The sequence below is a fragment of the Erpetoichthys calabaricus genome, chromosome 4, assembly GCF_900747795.2.
Source record: "Erpetoichthys calabaricus chromosome 4, fErpCal1.3, whole genome shotgun sequence".
Classification (NCBI taxonomy): Eukaryota; Metazoa; Chordata; class Cladistia; order Polypteriformes; family Polypteridae; genus Erpetoichthys; species Erpetoichthys calabaricus.
Window position 1 is genome coordinate 308,731,712 of NC_041397.2, and position 18,105 is coordinate 308,749,816.

An 18,105-nucleotide genomic window follows, 5' to 3' on the forward strand; every position below is an offset into this window, starting at 1 on the left:
CTGGATGTGATTTTAGTGGCTCTCTGGGATCATTGGACCGGTACCAAACACATGTTGGACAACTTGACACCTCATCTGTAATGTCTTGGTTTATTCTTGGCCAATATATTTCTTCATGAGCCCTTCTCTTACATTTCTCAACTCCCAGGTGACCCTCATGAATTTTTTTAGCATGTCTTTTCTTAATCTTTGTGGAATTACTATTTTACTGCCCTTGTATATAATACCATCAATAACAGTCAGTTCAGCCCTGTAGTTCCAATACTCACTAAGATCCATACTACAGTCTTTTTTCGCATTAGGTCAACTAGTTTCTATAGCATTTACCACCTGCATAAGTGTCCCATCTTTCTCAGTCTCCTGCCTAGTTAGATGCATTTTGGCATTTGCAACAGGTAGAGCTTCTGTAATGAGGTTTACACATGCCTGGATATCTTCAAATACTTGATAATCAGGTGAAGACTTTGGATCAACTGCTCTGGACAGTGTATCTGCTGTATACATCTGCTTTCCCGGTGTATATACAAGATAGATAGATAGATAGATAGATAGATAGATAGATAGATAGATAGATAGATAGATAGATAGATAGATAGATAGATAGATAGATAGATAGATAGATACTTTATTAATCCCAAGGGGAAATTCACATACTTCAGCAGCAGCATACTGATAAAAAAATGTTAAATTAAAGAGTGATAACAATGCAGGTATACAGACAGACAATAACTTTGTATAATGTTAACGTTTACCTCCCCGGGTGGTATTGAAGACTTGCATAGTGTGATGGATGAACGATCTCCTCAGTCTGTCAGTGGAGCAGGACGGTGACAGCAGTCTGTCGCTGAAGCTGCTCCTCTGTCTGGAGATGATCCTGTTCAGTCGATGCAGTGGATTCTCCATGATTGACAGAAGCCTGCTCAGCGCCCGCCACTCTGCCATAGATGTCAAACTGTCCAGCTCCATGCCTACAATAGAGCCTGCCTTCCTTCTCCAGTTTGTCTAGGAGTGAGGCATCCCTCTTCTTTATGCTGCCTCCCCAGCACACCATCATGTAGAAGAGGGCGCTCGCCACAACCGTCTGATAGAACATCTGCAGCATCTTATTGCAGATGTTGAAGGACGCTAGCCTTCTAAGGAAGTATAGTCAGCTCTGTCCTCTCTTGCAGAGAGCATCAGTATTGGCAGTCCAGTCCAGTTTATCATCCAGCTGCACTCCCGGGTATTTATAGGTCTGCACCCTCTGCACATAGTCACCTCTGATGATCACGGGGTCCATGAGGGGCCTGGGCCTCCTAAAATCCACCACCACCTCCTTGGTTTTGCTGGTGTTCAGGTGTAGCTGGTTTGAGTCACACCATTTAACAAAGTCCTTGATGAGGTTCCTATACTCCTCCTCCTGTCCACTCCTGATGCAGCCCATGATAGCAGTGTCGTCAGCGAACTTTTGCACATGTCAGGACTCTGAGTTGTATTGGAAGTCTGATGTATATAGGTTGAACAGGACCGGAGAAAGTACAGTCCGCTGCGGCGCTCCTGTCTTGCTGACCACAATGTCAGACCTGCAGTTCCCGAGACGCACATACTGAGGTCTGTCTTTTAGATAGTCCACGATCCATGCTACCAGGTATGAATCTACTCCCATCTCTGTCAGCTTGTCCCTAAGGAGCAGAGGTTGGATGGTGTTGAAGGTGCTAGAGAAGTCCAGAAACATAATTCTTACAGCACTACTGCCTCTGTTCAAGTGGGAGAGGGATCGGTGTAGCATATAGATGACAACATTTAGTGCATAACGCTGAAGTTTGAATTCATAATGAACATTCATTGAGGGCTTTTACAAATAACGATCTTAATGGCTTATGATCGGTTTCTACAATGGCCATTTGTCCTGCCACAAACTGATGAAATCTATTACATACGAAAACAATGCTAAGCAGTCTTTTTCTATTTGGGCATATCTGGTTTCTGCACCTGTCATAGAGCGAGATGCATATTCCACGGGTTGCTAGTTTTCATCGTATTTCTGAAGTAAAACAGCTCCCAGACCTGTTTCAGATGCATCAGCTGAAATTTTGATTGGTCTTGGCGGATCATAAAATTTCAGTACTGGTTCTTTTGTAAGTACTTTCGTTAAATGTTGCCATGCCATTTCTTGCTCGTGATTCCATTCCTATTCATTTTTCTTTTCAGTTAGCCTTCTTAGTGGAGCTATTTCTTCAGAAAGGTTGGCTATGAATTTTCCCATGTAATTAATCATTTCGGTAAACCTCTGAACATCTTTGTTACTTTGTGGTTTTTGCATAATTTCAATAGCTGACACTTTCATTGGATCAGGATGGATGCCTCTACTGCTGATTGTAACGCCTAGCATGTCAGTTAAGACACGCCTATTTTACATTTGCTTTTATTTAGCTTTAAATTGGCTTTTTGTGTAGCTTCAACTACCTTTCTGAGTCTCTCATCATGTTCTTCCTTGTTAGCTCCCCATATACCGGGGTTTTCGAACTGCGCTCCCTTCAATTCACCTGGCGAACGTCCGCTCTTTGGCCAACAAGATGGACGAACTGCTTCTGTTAAACAGAATAAACACGGACTTTTCCAGATCTGCTGTCCTGTGCTTCACTGAAACCTGGCTTGGTGAGCACATCCCCGATAGCGCATTATACCTGCCGAGCTTCCAACTTCTCCGTGCGGACCGCGTCATGGAGCTCTCGGGGAAAACGAAAGGAGGCGGAATCTGTTTCTACATAAACGAAGGTTGGTGTACAGATGTCACAGTACTAATCAAAACATGCAGCCCTCACTTAGAGTCTTTTTTCATTGACTGTAAACCGTTCTATTCACCGCGGGAGTTTTCCTCGTTTATTCTGGTTGGTGTTTACATCCCACCTCAGGCCTGTGTTAGTGAAGCATTACAACACCTGGCTGACCAGATAACTAACATGGAGCACAAACACCCGGACTCCCTGCTCATTGTTCTTGGTGATTTTAACAGAGCAAACCTCAGGCAAGAACTGCCAAAATTCAGTCAGCATATTAAGTGTCCTACAAGGGACAAAAACACACTGGACCACTGCTACACTACATTAAAGGATGCTTATCGCTCTGTCCCTCGTGCTGCCCTGGGACTCTCTGACCACTGTTTGGTTCATCTTCTCCCGACTTACAGGCAGAACTTAAGATCTGCAAAGCCTGTGGTGAAAACGGTGAAGAGATGGACCAACGAGGCAAAGCTGGAACTACAAGCCTGCTTTGACTGTACTGATTGGAGTGTTTTTGAGTCTGCAGCGACAGACCTGGATGAGCTTACTGACACTGTGACATCCTACGTCAGTTTTTGTGAGGATATGTGTGTGCCCATGAAAACTTTTCGCACATACAACAACAACAAACCCTGGTTTACTACAAAACTCAGGCAGCTTCGTAAGGCTAAGGAGAAGGCCTACAGAAGTGGGGACAGAATCCTGTATAATCAAGCCAGAAACACATTGACAAAGGAGATCAGAGTAGCAAAGAGGTGCTACACTGAAAAGCTGGAAAATAGGTTTACAGCCAACGACCCTGCATCAGTGTGGAGAGGTTTGAAAGACATCACCAACTACAGGAAACCATCCCCCCCATACTGAAGAGAACCATCAACTAGCCAACGAGCTGAATTTGTTCTACTGCAGGTTTGATAATCCCTCTTTCACACCTCTCACCCACGCCAATCTAAATACAGTCCCAGCACTCACTACCAAGCCCCTGCCCCTCCCCACTGACACCATACCTGCACTCAGGATCTGTGAAGGGGACGTGAGTCAGCTCTTCAGGAGACAGAAGATCAGGAAGGCACCAGGTCCAGATGGTGTGTCACCCTCCTGTCTTAAAGTCTGTGCTGATCAGCTGGCCCCCATATTTACACAGATCTTCAACAGATCCCTGGAGCTATGTGAAGTTCCCTCCTGCCTTAAACGTTCCACAATTATCCCGGTTCCAAAGAAAACCTCCATTGCAGGGTTAAATGACTACAGGCCAGTCGCCCTGACGTCTGTGGTCATGAAATCCTTTGAAAGACTGGTGTTGACCTACCTGAAGGACATTACAGACCCCCTGCTTGACCCCCTACAGTTTGCTTACCGAGCAAACAGGTCAGTGGATGATGCAATCAACATGGGACTGCACTACATCCTGCAACATCTCGACTCTCCAGGGACATATGCTAGGATCCTGTTTGTGGACTTCAGCTCGGCGTTCAACACTATCATTCCAGAAGTCCTCCACACCAAACTCACTTGGCTCACTGTACCAGCTCCCATCTCCCTGTGGATCAAAAACTTCCTGACAGATAGGAAGCAGCAAGTGAGACTGGGAAAAATCACATCCAGCACACGAACAGTCAGCACTGGCGCCCCCCAGGGATGTGTCCTCTCTCCTCTGCTCTTCTCCCTCTACACAAATGACTGCACCTCAAGAGACCCGTCTGTTAAAATCCTGAAGTTCGCAGATGATATGACAGTCATTGGCCTCATCAAGGACAGTGATGAGTCTGTATACAGACGAGAGGTCGAACAGCTGGCCCTCTGGTGCGGTCAAAACAACCTGGAGCTGAACAAGCTTAAAACTGTGGAGATGACAGTGGACTTCAGGAGGAGCCCCCCAGTGCTGCCCCCTCTCACACTACTCAACAGCATTGTGTCCGCTGTGGAAAACTTTAGGTTTCTGGGATCCACAATTTCCCAGGACCTAAAGTGGGAACTAAACATAAACACAATTGTTAAAAAGGCCCAGCAGAGGTTGTACTTCCTGCGCCAGCTCAGAAAGTTCAACCTGCCTCAGGAGCTGCTCATCCAATTTTACTCTGCAGTAATCCAGTCTGTTCTCTGTTCATCTATCACAGTCTGGTTTGGCTCAGCCACAAAACAGGACAGGAACAGACTTCAACGGACAGTCAGGATTGCAGAAAAAATCATTGGTGTTGATCTGCCCTCCATTCAAGACTTATACAGATCTCGAGTCAGGAAACGGGCAGAAAACATCATTGCAGACCCATCACACCCTGGTTACAACCTTTTTCAACTTCTTCCCTCTGGTAGGCGCTACAGAGCACTGTACGCCAAAACTACCAGACATGTGAACAGTTTCTTTCCTCAGGCCATCACTCTCATGAACACTTAAGTCAATCTCACAGCATCAGGGACAATACTAGGTAAAACCGGAGTCCAATTCCTTGTATGTGTACATATACTTGGCCAATAAAGCTGATTCTGATTCTGATTCTGATTCTGATTCTGATAATTTTATCATCCACGGAGGTATCAATGCCTTCAATGTGCTCATATATCATATGTATAGTTTTATGGTATACTTCTGGTGCAGAAGCAATCCCAAAAGGAAGTCTCAAAAACCGGTGTCTGGCAAAAGGGGTATTAAAAATACATAGATTTGCACTGGCATCATCCAATTTTAGCTACCAAAATTCTGAAAATCCATCCAGTTTACTAAAATACCTGGCATTTGCAAATTGAGACATTATTTCTTCACGAGTAGGGAGTTTAAAATGCTCTCTCTTAATTGAACTATTCAGATCTCTTGGATCCAGACAAATTCTTAAATTTCCATTTTTCTTGTCTACAATTACTAAAGAATTAACCCATTCAGTTGGAGTGTCTACTTTCTCAATTACTCCTAGGTGTTCCATTCTGTCAAGCTCAGCTTTTAAAGGTTCTCTCAGAGAAAATTGAACTTTTCTGCATGGATGGATGATGGGAGGTGTATTTCTGTCAATTTTTATGGTGCGCTCTCCTGGGAGACATCCTAGTCCTTTAAACAAATCACTGTGTTCTTCTATCAGTTGATCATAATCAGGGTTTTCACTTTCAAGGACTAAAACTCTCTTTACTAGATTTAGTCTCTCACAAGCAGTTAAACCCAATATCGCTTTTATATCTTTTGGAGTATAATTTAAAGTTAACATGCGCATCATGCCCTTATATGTCACCTTTGCCACACATTTTTGTTTACAGGGATATCAGCGTCTGCATAACCTGTTACTTTCACATGTGCATTATGTAATTTTGGTTTTTGCCTCAAAGTGCAGTTTTCACTTATCAGTTCTCTGGCTTGTGACTTTTGTGACGGTTTCAGCAGCCCTGCATAGCACTAAAGCTTTGCCTAAATCAAAACAAGTAAACTTTTTTCACGTTGTCATTATGGGGTGTTGTGTGTAGAATTCTGAGGAAAAAAATGAATTTAATCATTTTGGAATAAGGCTGTAACATAACAAAATATGGAAAAAGTGATGCGCTGTGAATACTTTCCGGATGCACTGTAGTTCTCTGCAGCATGATTAATACAAAGTACAGTTATTGGTATTTTGTGAGTTAAATACTCATCTGTAGTGGGCTAGCCCCTGCCTGGGGTCTGCTTCCTGCCTTTCGCCCTGTGTTGGCTCCAGCAGACCCCCGCAACCCTGCAGTTAGGATATAGCAGGTTGGATAATGGATGGATAGATGGATACTTATAATCATTACAGTTAATGTTTTTTCTGCTTTCTCATCACCAACTCTGTCACCAGCAAAAGAACCGCAGACCATCACACTTCCTCCTCCTACATGGTCCTCAAAACACAAAGACTGGGAAATAACAGCTCACCTAATTAGGCTAAAAACAGAAGTGCCTTGGAACAAAAACCTGCAGCCACAGGGGGGTCCGCAGGACCAATTTTTGGAACCACTGACTTAAAAGATAAATTTGGTATTTTTCAAGTAAATGTTGCTTATTCACAAACATGGTATATATGCATTTTTCATGCAAAATTGCTTTCTAAGTTTAACCTTTTTACAATTTACAATACAATTTATTTTTGTATAGCCCAAAATCACACAAGAAGTGCAGCAATGGGCTGTAACAAGCCCTGGCTCTTGACAGCCCCCCAGCCTTGACTCTTTAAGAAGACAAGGAAAAACTCCCAAAGAAACCCTTGTAGGGACAAAATGAAAGAAACCTCGGGAAAGGCAGTTCAGAGAGAGACCCTTTTACAGGTAGGTTGGGCGTACAGTGGGTGTCAAAAAGAAGGGGGTAAATGTAATGCAGTACAATATACAGAACAGAACAAATCCTCAATACAGTATAAAAATAAAAATTTTACAAGTACGGAGCAGAATTTAACAGTAGATCCATCCATCCATCCATTTTCCAACCCGCTGAATCCGAACACGGGGGTCTGCTGGAGCCAATCCCAGCCAACACAGGGCACAAGGCAGGGACCCAATCCCGGGCAGGGTGCCAACCCACCGCAGGACACACACAAACACACCCACACACCAAGCACACACTAGGGCCAATTTAGAATCACCAATCCACCTAACCTGCATGTCTTTGGACTGTGGGAGGAAACCGGAGCGCCCGGAGGAATCCCACACAGACACGGGGAGAACATGCAAACTCCACGCAGGGTGGACCCGGGAAGCGAACCCGGGTCTCCTAACTGCGAGGCAGCAGCGCTACCACTGCACCACCATGCCGCCCTTAACAGTAGATGATATCACATAATATGATTTGGATTTGTTTAGAGTCCTGGAGACTTCATTCATCAAGCTTCCTCCCCTATTTGGCCATTCCACAGCTGAAATAGCGCTAATCTGATGAAAGGACTCCTCTTTCCCATGATTCCTGTGATCCTCCATCAGGGATGACTTTACCTTAGGCAGGCAAAACAACTTGGCAGGTGGGCCGTGGCACCAAGTGCCACGTTTGAGTATCGAGAAGAGAAACACAATAGGTGAGGGTTAGTATCAAATTATAACTATCCTGTTACTTATGTTTTAGTGCTAATGACTAACAGCAGAGATGCAGTCTGTACAGTTAATCAGCAGCTCTAGTCAGGGTGTGCTAAACTGAAGTAGTGAGACTTCAGCTGGGATATTTTCTATACATTAAAAAGATCTTTTCAGCAATGCTGCTTTATAATGGAGGCATTAGGGCACAGAGCACCAACAGAAAACCTTAAAACTTACCAAATACAGTATGTCTACTTTGAAGCGGCAGACGTTTCGATATAAGAAAACATACCTTCCATTTTTCCAACACACGTTTATGACAACAAAAAGGGTATTGGAAATAATAATTCCTGGTTTCTCAAGGTAAGGATGAACCTGGTTTGGAGAGTTGCTTAATTCACAAAGGTGTGAATAAAGCTGAGGGAGGGGGTGTGAGGAGGGTGGGCTGAACACATCCCTAGAAGACATAGTCGCTGACATGGTCGCTCCTCTAAAACTCCCTCTTAAACGGTGATACAATGGGAAACAAATACAGTTTTTTACCTCTTCTTTGCTCGATTAGCTCCTGGCTTGCTGCCGCTGCTTCTGTGCCGCTTGATCTGCATCTTGTGTGGCTCTTCAAACATTTAAAAGCCTGTACAGCAGCTGTCCTTGTGTCTTATTGCCTTAGACATCCTCTGCTTAATTATGCTGTTTACGAATAAAGTTTATGTTTCTCGAAAACCCTGAATGTATCTGTGCAACTGTGACCCAAGCATGACATATATATATATAGTAAGGGTAATTCCATTCTGACCGGGATGTGGCAGAGTGCACTGATTCTTTTTCTTGCTTTCCTGCAGACCATCCACGGGGAATTCCACCTGGAACCTATTGATGTCACTTCTGGGTCCAAGCCTATGGCTGAAGACCCTTATGAGCCCGATCCCTCTGACTTCACTTCCTGTCTTCCCCTTTAAAAGGCTTCACCTTTTCCTTATTCCCTCAGTTCTGTTTTGGACTCAGTTTTGTGCACATCCATGCTGTATAACATTTTGTGACTTTGCAGCCAAGGTACTAAATATACGGGTGGCTGCTCCAAACCTTGCTATGACTCTGTGTGGAGTTTCTGACTATATATATATATATATATATATATATATATATATATATCTGCGGTGGGTTGGCACCCTGCCCGGGATTGGTTCCTGCCTTGTGCCCTGTGTTGGCTGGGATTGGCTCCAGCAGACCCCCGTGACCCTGTGTTCGGATTCAGCGGGTTGGAAAATGGATGGATGGATGGATATATATATATATATATATATATATATATAGAGAGAGAGAGAGAGAGAGAGAGATGCTGAGCCACTGACTACTCTGTAGGAAAGCACCGAGGGTTTGAACTTAATTTGTCCTGCGACAGGAAGCCAATGCAGTGTTCTGAAGAGAGGAGTGACATGTGCCTGCCTCAGCTGGTTGAACATCAGACATGCTCCTGCATTTTGAATTAACTATAATGGCTTGGAAACACATGCTGGTACTCCTGCCGGCACAGAGATGCAGTAGACCAGACGTGATAAGACCCAAAGCCTGGACCTGGAGTTGTTTTGCATACTCTGTCAGAGACAGTCTGATCTTACATAAATTGTAAAGAGTGAATCAGGATAACCTTGAGAATGCAGAAAGGACAGCTAATCAACGATCAATACCCTGAGGTCACAGTGACTTCCACCAAAACAAAAAGTACAACGATATGTAATTACTGCATTGTATTATGAACTGTGCTGCAACAGTCATATAAAGAGTCTTCACACTTGCTGGTGGAGCTGCAGTAACGTCATCACTGATTTCCTGCTCTTTTTTTCTTACATACCTTACTGTTGACTTGTTAAAGGGATACTCCACCCAAAAGTGATATTTTTTTAATGTTACATACCCCATGTAGTTTGTTGTAGTAGCCAATAAAATAATTTAATCTCATGTTTTTGTAGAGAACTTAGATATTAAATATTCAGAGGCGCCCAGCAGTGACTAGTACTGGACAATGTCAGACAATGTGAAAAACATCCACGGATAATGTGTTATTATGTGTTGCATATACCTCACGTTCAATACCCATTTATATGGTCAAAACATACAAAATGAGTACATTTTTTATTTAAATATTATTATCAGTTACTTCTTAGAAACAAGGTCTTCATAGTAAGCAAGAAATATGTCATTCCCACAATGCTCTGTGTTTGACTTGAAGATCCGCCTCTACCTCTCCTTCAATGCTTCCCGTTTACTGCTTGCACAACTTTCAGAATTACTTCCGTTTAGCTATTGATGACAAATCGGTGAATAGGCAGAGCCACAAATCATAAATCCGCAAATGGCAAGAGCCACATTTAGCTGATCCTTGAGTCACTTACTGATATGTAACAAGTCCTTAACAAAGGCCTGGCTTGTGTTGCATAAATATTTGTGAAGAACAGAGAATCTGTCATGAGCCATTAAAGCTCTAGAATTCTGGTGTGTTAGGGAGACAGTTTAAGGACACTGGTGATGGTAATTACCCAACAAAACCAGGGGTTGGCGCTGTAATCTAATGCCTTCCCTCTTCTTCCCTCTGCAGAAAGGAAGACTAACAGCCACTTCACTGCTGATGTCACTTCCAGTGTTTGCCTGAACACCTGAACCTGACAGCCCTTTTAAATTTGGAACCTACCATTTCAGTTCAGTTCTGCATCAGAAAAGACATTACTAATATCTCTATAAAAAGATGTATTTGTTTCCTTGTTGCACATTACATAAGGTTACGGTCATGCCCCAAACCTTTTTCTGTGTTCCGTCTCCTCTCTTACACATTTTATTTAGCATTCTTGATGCTTATATTCTCTTGATTCTCTCAGTCTGGAGTCTTGCATCAAAAAAGCTTTGAAATCACTGAAAATGTGAAATCATGTGGCATAACTTTTTTTTTATACGTAACAAGCAACACTAACATTCTGAAAGTACTCAAATACAAATATTGTATTATTTTATTGACATAAGTGATAGATATACACTGGTGCTATAATACAGCATTATGGGAGTCACTGTTCATACACCAAATCTGAAGTCTTCAGAATGTGAGGCATATTTTAAAATTTTGCACTTTTGAAAAGTTTCTGGATGCTGCTACGGATCTCCTTGTTTCTGAAGCTGTATATCATGGGATTGAACATTGGTGGCACGATATTTGCCACAATTATCATGGTGTTGTATGATTCAGTAGACAGCTTCACTCCTACTGCAGTTAACAGGTAGGACAATACAAGTGGAATAAGGAAGAGTGCCACCACCAGTAGATGAGTGGTGAGCGTATTCAGAGTCTTCTTTTTTCCATCACTAGATGAGATCTTCAGAGCAGCATAAGCAATCCGCGCATAGGAAAGTAAAATAAATACAAATGGACAAATGCCAAAAACAAAAGAACCAACTGACAGAGGGAGAAAGTATTTAGGATCTTCCTTGCAAGCTATTTTAACTAGTGATGAATAATCACAAAAACAATAATTTAGGATATTAGTATTACAAAAAGACAACTCCGTGATGAAAATCAGCATAGCTAAAACAAAAGCAGCTGTAGCCAAATATATTAATGTACTAGCAGCCAAGATGGCTCTTTTTGTCACCAATGTAGAATATCGCAGTGGATGGACCACTGCCACATAGCGGTCACATGCCATGAAAACCAACAGATAGGATTCTGCTGCCCCTAAATATAACACCAAAACCATCTGAAGCAAGCAAAACCCATAGGGAATAGCTGCCCAGTCTGAAAGAACAGCAATTAGTTTGGGAATAATATTTGTGCTGCCAACCAAGTCGATTATTGCTAAAGCTGCAATGCCAACATACATGGGCTTTTGCAACTGAGGATTCATTGCTATGACCAGAACTACCAGGAAATTCCCAAGCAGCGTCACCAAGTAGACCACAGTGAGCATAACAATGGTGTAGCTTTTCTTCTGGGAGTCGATTGTACAAAGCAAGACGAACTCTGACACGGACATTGAGGTTTGGTTCATGCTTGGAGTGTAACCTCTCCTGAAAAAAACAAAGAGATACAGTTCAGGTTACTGAGGCTACCTGCGGAGAAGTTAACATCAGCCTTAAGTTTAGTTATGCTGTACAGCGGTAGTCATCACATCATACATGAAACTTCATTAGATTTAGTCATGTTGAATCTAACAGTAGGAGCTAAACGTGTTAGGAGAGAGGAACACTCTTATAATAGCAAGAAAGATGAAAAATTTAAAATAGTATTATACAAAACACAAGGGCAATACAACCTCTCTAGGGTCTCCTCAACCTGCTCCCTAGTATCGCTACAGATCACAATGTCATCAGCAAACATCATAATCCACAGGGACTCCTGTCTAATCTCATCTGTCAACCTGTCTATCACTATTGCAAATTAGAAAGGGCTCAGAGCTGATCCCTGATGTAATCCCACCTCCGTCACTCCTACTGCAGACCTCACCACTGTCACACTTCCCTCGTACATATCCTGTACAGCTCTTACGTACTTCTCTGCCACTCCCGACTTCCTCATTCAATACCACAGCTCCTCTCGAGGCACCCTGTCATGTGCTTTCTCCAGGTCCACAAAGACACAATGCAACTCCTTCTGGCCTTCTCTAAACTTCTCCATCAACTTCCTCAGAGCAAACATCACATCTGTGGTGCTCTTTCTTGGTATGAAATCATACTGCTGCTCACTAGTCATCACCTCACTTCTTAACTGAGCTTCCACTACTCTTTCCCATAATTTCATGCTGTGGCTCATCAATTTCATCCCCCTGTTAGTTACTACAGTCCTGCACACCCTACCTTATTCTTAAATATTGGCACCAATACACTTTTTCTCCACTCTTCAGGTATCCTCTCACTTTTCAAGATTCCATTAAACAATCTGGTTAAAAACTCCACTGCCGTCTCTCCTAAACACCTCCATGCTTCCACAGGTATGTCATCTGGACCAACAGCCTTTCCATTTTTCATCCTCTTCATAGCTGTCCTCACTTCCTCCTTGCTAATCCGTTGCACTTCCTGATTGACTATCTCCACAACCTCTTCTCTCTCTCGTTCTCTTCATTCATCAGCCTCTCAAAGTACTCGTTCCATCTGCTCAACACACTCTCCTCACTTGTGAGTATGTTTCCATCTTTATCCTTTATCACCCTAACCTGCTGCACATTCTTTCCCAGCTCGGTCCCTCTGTCTAGCCCAACGGTCCTTTTCTCCCTCCTTAGTGCCCAACCTCTCATACAACTCATCATACGCCATTTCTGTAGCCTTCGGCACCTCTCTCTTCACCTTGTGTCTTATCTCCTTGTACTCTTGTCTTCTTTCTGCATCACTCCGACTATCCCACTTCTTCTTCACCATCCTCTTCCTCTGTATACTCTCCTGTACTTTCCCATTCCACCACCAGGTTTCCTTTTCCTCCTTCCTCTTTCCAGATGTCACGCCATGCACCCTTCTTGCTGTCACCCTTACTACATCTGCTGTAGTTTCCCAGCTGTCTGGTGACTCTTCACTGCCACCCAGTGCCTGTCTCACCTCCTCCCTAAACTCAACCTTGCAGTCTTCCTTTTTCAACTTCCACCATTTGATCCTTGGCTCTGCCCTCACTCTCTTCCTCTTCTTGATCTCCAACACCATCCTACAAACCATCATCCTATGCTGCTTAACTACACTTTCACCTGCTACCACAGTCTGCACAGACCTGCAGTCTTCAGTCTCTTTCAGATCAACTCTTCCTCATAGGATATAATTTTCCTGTGTGCATCTTCCTCCACTCTTGTATGTAACCCTATGTTCCTCCTTCTTCTTAAAATATGTATTCACCACAGCCATGTCCATCCTTTTGGCAAAATCCACTATCCTCTGACCTTCTTCATTCCTCTCCTTGACACCATACCTATTCATCACCTCCTCGTCTCCACTGTTCCCTTCACCAACATGCCCATTGAAATCCGCTTCAATCACCACTTTCTGTCCCTTGGTTACACTGTTCATCACTTCATCCAACTCACTCCAAAAATCTTCTTTCTCACCCATTGCACACCCAACTTGCGGTGCATATGCACTAACAACATTCATCATCACACCTCCAATTTCCAGCTTCATAATCATTACTCTGTCTGACACTCTTTTCACCTCCAAAACACTCTTGACATACTGTTCCTTCCGAAATAACTCCTTCGCCATTTCTCCTCCCATCCACACCATGATAGAACAATTTGAATCCACCTCCGATCCACCTGGCCTTACTCCCCTTCCATTTAGTCTCTTGAACGCACAATATATCAACCTTCCTTCTCTCCATCATATCGCTAAATCTCTCCACTTATCAGTCATACTGCCAACATTCAAAGTTCCTACCCTCAGTTCCACTCTCTTTACTTTCCTCCTCTCCTCCCGCCTCCAGACACATCTCCCCCTCTTCTTCTTCTTCTTCTTCTTCGGCCAACAGTAGCCCAATTTCCGCCAGCACCCTGTTGGCTAACAATACTGGGGGTGGTCGTTGTTAACCCAGACCTAGACAGATCCGGTATGGAAATTTGTATTGTTGTCCACATATTGATTTGGCAAAATTTTACACCAGATGCCCTTCCTGACGTAACCCTCCCCATTTATCTGGGCTTGGGACCGGCACGAAGAAACACACTGGTTTGTGCATCGCCTGTGGCTACAAAAGCTACAAAATGAAATGTAGCTATCCCTCCAGGTCGGACAAACGGAAGAAAAATGAGGAAATGAAAAAAATAGTGAAGAAATGTACCTCTTTGTTCCATGCTCCTCCTGAGTCTACCCCTCAATGTGATAGCACAAGTTCTACATGTACAACCCTTGCTTTCACCCCTCCTGGAGTTTTAGAGGCAGAGGAACGTGAAAATGGTCACACTGAAGTTACTGGTATCCCTCTCTGTAGCAACAGTGAAAAAACAGATGAAGATGAAGGTGAGCCTCTTGCACTCCAACATGGCAACACTGACATCATGAATGAAGAAGCACATGTGCCGTAGATATACCGCGTATCTTTGCGCTGTCCACACTTGTTGAACACATTTGGTAGCTGATGACTATTTACACTCAGTGGACAGCAGAAAGTCCATGTCGTGCTCTCCTGAGAGTCACGACAAGTTGGACACCTTGTGATGAAGAAACGCCTTTGGAGCAGCGGTCCACATCAGCGCCAGAGCCTACAGGTTCCACATCTTTCAATTGATTGTCACTATCTCTATAGCTGTCATTATCATCAAAATATTCATCTTGCAGTAAATCTACTTGTTTCAAAACATCAACAGCTTTGTACATTTTTCAAGACGACATAACTACCGACTGTATTTATGAACAGCCTTTACATCTAAGAACAAAAATGCTATGGCTATCAATTATATGGCAGCACTATAGATAGATAGATAGATAGATAGATAGATAGATAGATAGATAGATAGATAGATAGATAGATAGATAGATAGATAGATAGATAGATAGATAGATACTTTATTGATCCCCAAGGGGAAATTCACATACTCCAGCAGCAGCATACTGATAAAAAACAATATTAATTAAAGAGTGTTAACAATGCAGGTATAACAAACAGTAACTTTGTATAATGTTAAAGTTTACTCCCCCCGGTGGAATTGAAGATAACTGTAGATAAGTAGATAACTGAGAAGTGGAAGCAGTGACTATAGTGGCTGTACACTGCAATACAAGTTTTATTCTATGTTGCTCCTTGACAGGCTCAGAGAAGTACATGTTAACTCATACCTTGTGTTCAAAGTGTTAAAGTATCCCCAGTAGTGTTTCTTCACAAACTTCTGCTGAAGTCCTCATTGATATCCTGTCAGGGGGACGATGTCCAAAGTCCTAAAGTGACATGACCTGTGATTGAGACGAATGATCAATTCACTGGTCAATTTCAAATGAAAGCCCATGGACACTTACTGAAGTAAAACTTACAGTGTGTAAAAGAATAATAATAGCAGTTGAGATAAAGGATTATTTGAACAAGTTGCTTTTCTGTTCTCAGAGCTGTCATATCTCAGCCTGCTGTGGCTAGGATTCAAATTCATGTTTAGTGCCTGTTTTGTTCCTTTTTGATTGTACATAATATTCATTCTTTATTTTTGTTTTTTGTCAATGTTTATATGTAGCTAGAGTTATGTATCATGTGTTCAGGGGTGGTAATTCTGTCAGGATACTGGGAGTCTCACAGCACATAAGTCCCAGCAATTCCATAAAGCACTTCCGATAATGCCCACTGGGGGGATAAGCCCATCAAACCCCAACTAGATATAAAGGGCCACATAGAATCTTTATGAAATAAACTGTTTATTCTGGACAAAATCATTCTGATAACAAAAAGCAAAATTAATTTGCCTAAAAAGCATTGCAAACAAGTCCCAATACATTATCCAACCCAAATTCAAAAAACGGTTCGAACAAAATACAAGAAATACACAAAAGGCACAACAAGACACAATCAACTCACCACTCCTGGAGTGCATTCAAAACTATGGAAGGCTCTCCAGTTTATAGGCTGGAGGGCAGTTCCTTGCGGTGATTGGCAGGTAGCCCCGCCTCTTGGAGAACCTAAAACACATGGAACCTCACACAGGCTACATATAAACAGAGAAAACCAAAAATAAAGAATGAACGAACATCATTATGTACATAAATGAATGAATCAAAAAAGTGACATTATACGTGAACTTGAATCCCAAGCGCAGGAGAACCCTGACCGAGATATAGATAGAACTTTATTTATTTGTCTCCATTGGGAATTTTGGCTTTTTACAGAAGCCCTTTAAATAAATAAATACATAAATAGATAGAAAAATGAATAAATATACATATCCATATACACTATGGTGTGAACACAAAGTAGAATGACAAAAAAATAAAGAAATTAAAAATAATAACAATAATAATAATAATAATACATTTTATTTATATAGTGCCTTTCACATGCTCAAAAAAGAAAACTTCTGACTTGGCAGTCCCTGCCGTAGTGAGGTGCTATGCAGCCGTACTGATGTTGGTATTAAGGACCCCCAGTCGTGTTTCTTGACACACTTCTGGTAAAAAATTTGTTGCCTGAAAATCCTCAGTGTTGGTGTGTCAGATGATTTAGAATTTTGTTCATAATGGGACTCAGATTTCTTTTAATTCTCTCCTACACCACCACCACCTCCAGGAGGTCCAGAGAGCATCTAAAAACTAAGGCTACGCTTTTAATTTGCTTGTTGATATGACAAGAGCCTTGAACCTGTGACACAATGGTAGCAACTGGAAATCTCTGTCTAAGAGAACCCGCTCTGCGTTCCTCAGGATTTTGTTAGATTTCACTGGGGGCACCTTGCTAACTTACTGCTCCATTTTACAATGAGATTGATTCGATTTTTGTTGCTAAAGGTAAGGCAAACTAAATAGAAGATTTATAAAAACTGTTAGAATTCCGACTTAAAAGGATTCAGCTGTCAATCTCAAATACCATTCTGATCAATGACTCAGCTTACAGGAAACAAATGAAAACTTTTAACACTGGTGAGTAGAATATCAGGGTAAGAAGATGAGCTCAGTTAACATTTAATTCAGACATCAGTGAGCTGAGTCAAAGTCATTATGTACAAATCTCTAGCCGATATGAGTTACGTTATAAAATATGACTAAAATAATGTAATAAATATGACACCGATAATTTGCGCTTTCACATAATGGCTCTTTTGACATCTCTTAGTCTTCCGGGATGAAAAAACAATAAATCTTATTTATTACCTTCAGTGATATGCAGAATCCCCCTGTAGCTTCATGCTGTAGTGATATTTTATTTGAGAGTTTGAACAATTACGATGTCATACGACACATGCAATATTTAATTAAACGTATATAACATGTTCGTTCGTTTTACCTTCTACAGTCCAGGTAACACTACAGAATAATTTAGAGACAAACACTTCAAAATAATTTTGAATGAATTTTCATCTCAATTCATAGGGTAGGCATGTCTAATTGGGAAAGTGTGAAGTCCCCGTGTGTGATTTCTGCCTCGTCTTCTTTTATTTATGTCTTGTTCTCCTTTGAGGCTCCATCGCACTTTCAGGTGGAGGTGTCTTGGGATGTGGATAATGAGGCGCACACACATCAGCTTTATTAGTCTTTGGTGTGATGTCTCCTGCCACAATTGCTATTTCTAGATTAGTCTGGCAGTAGACCTCCAGGAATTGAATGGATTTTAGACTTGGAATGTTTTTAAGTTATTAACATACTGTATTTATGTACTGCAGCCATTTGTTTTGATGTATGCTAAGTTAATAAAAGT

General features: G+C 42.1%; 2 protein-coding genes and 1 long non-coding RNA gene across 3 annotated transcripts in view; all 3 read right to left on the reverse strand.

The window, feature by feature from the left end:
- The window catches only part of LOC127527399 (uncharacterized), a 31,192-nt gene extending 29,422 nt beyond the window's left edge, over positions 1 to 1,770 (reverse strand). The window contains exon 1 of the long non-coding RNA XR_007934717.1: positions 1,258 to 1,770. This is a non-coding gene — a long non-coding RNA (uncharacterized LOC127527399). The remainder of the gene's footprint in view (positions 1 to 1,257) is intronic.
- The window catches only part of LOC127527367 (olfactory receptor 1-like), a 30,779-nt gene extending 12,979 nt beyond the window's left edge, over positions 1 to 17,800 (reverse strand). The window contains exon 1 of the mRNA XM_051925939.1: positions 17,562 to 17,800. The gene's annotated coding sequence lies outside the window, so the exon portion shown is untranslated. The remainder of the gene's footprint in view (positions 1 to 17,561) is intronic.
- On the reverse strand, positions 10,865 to 11,794 carry LOC127527601 (olfactory receptor 1-like). Its single transcript, XM_051926709.1, has one exon. It carries the CDS (start codon positions 11,792 to 11,794, stop codon positions 10,865 to 10,867), a length of 930 nt encoding a protein of 309 aa, XP_051782669.1.
- Positions 17,801 to 18,105: the final 305 nt, after the last annotated feature.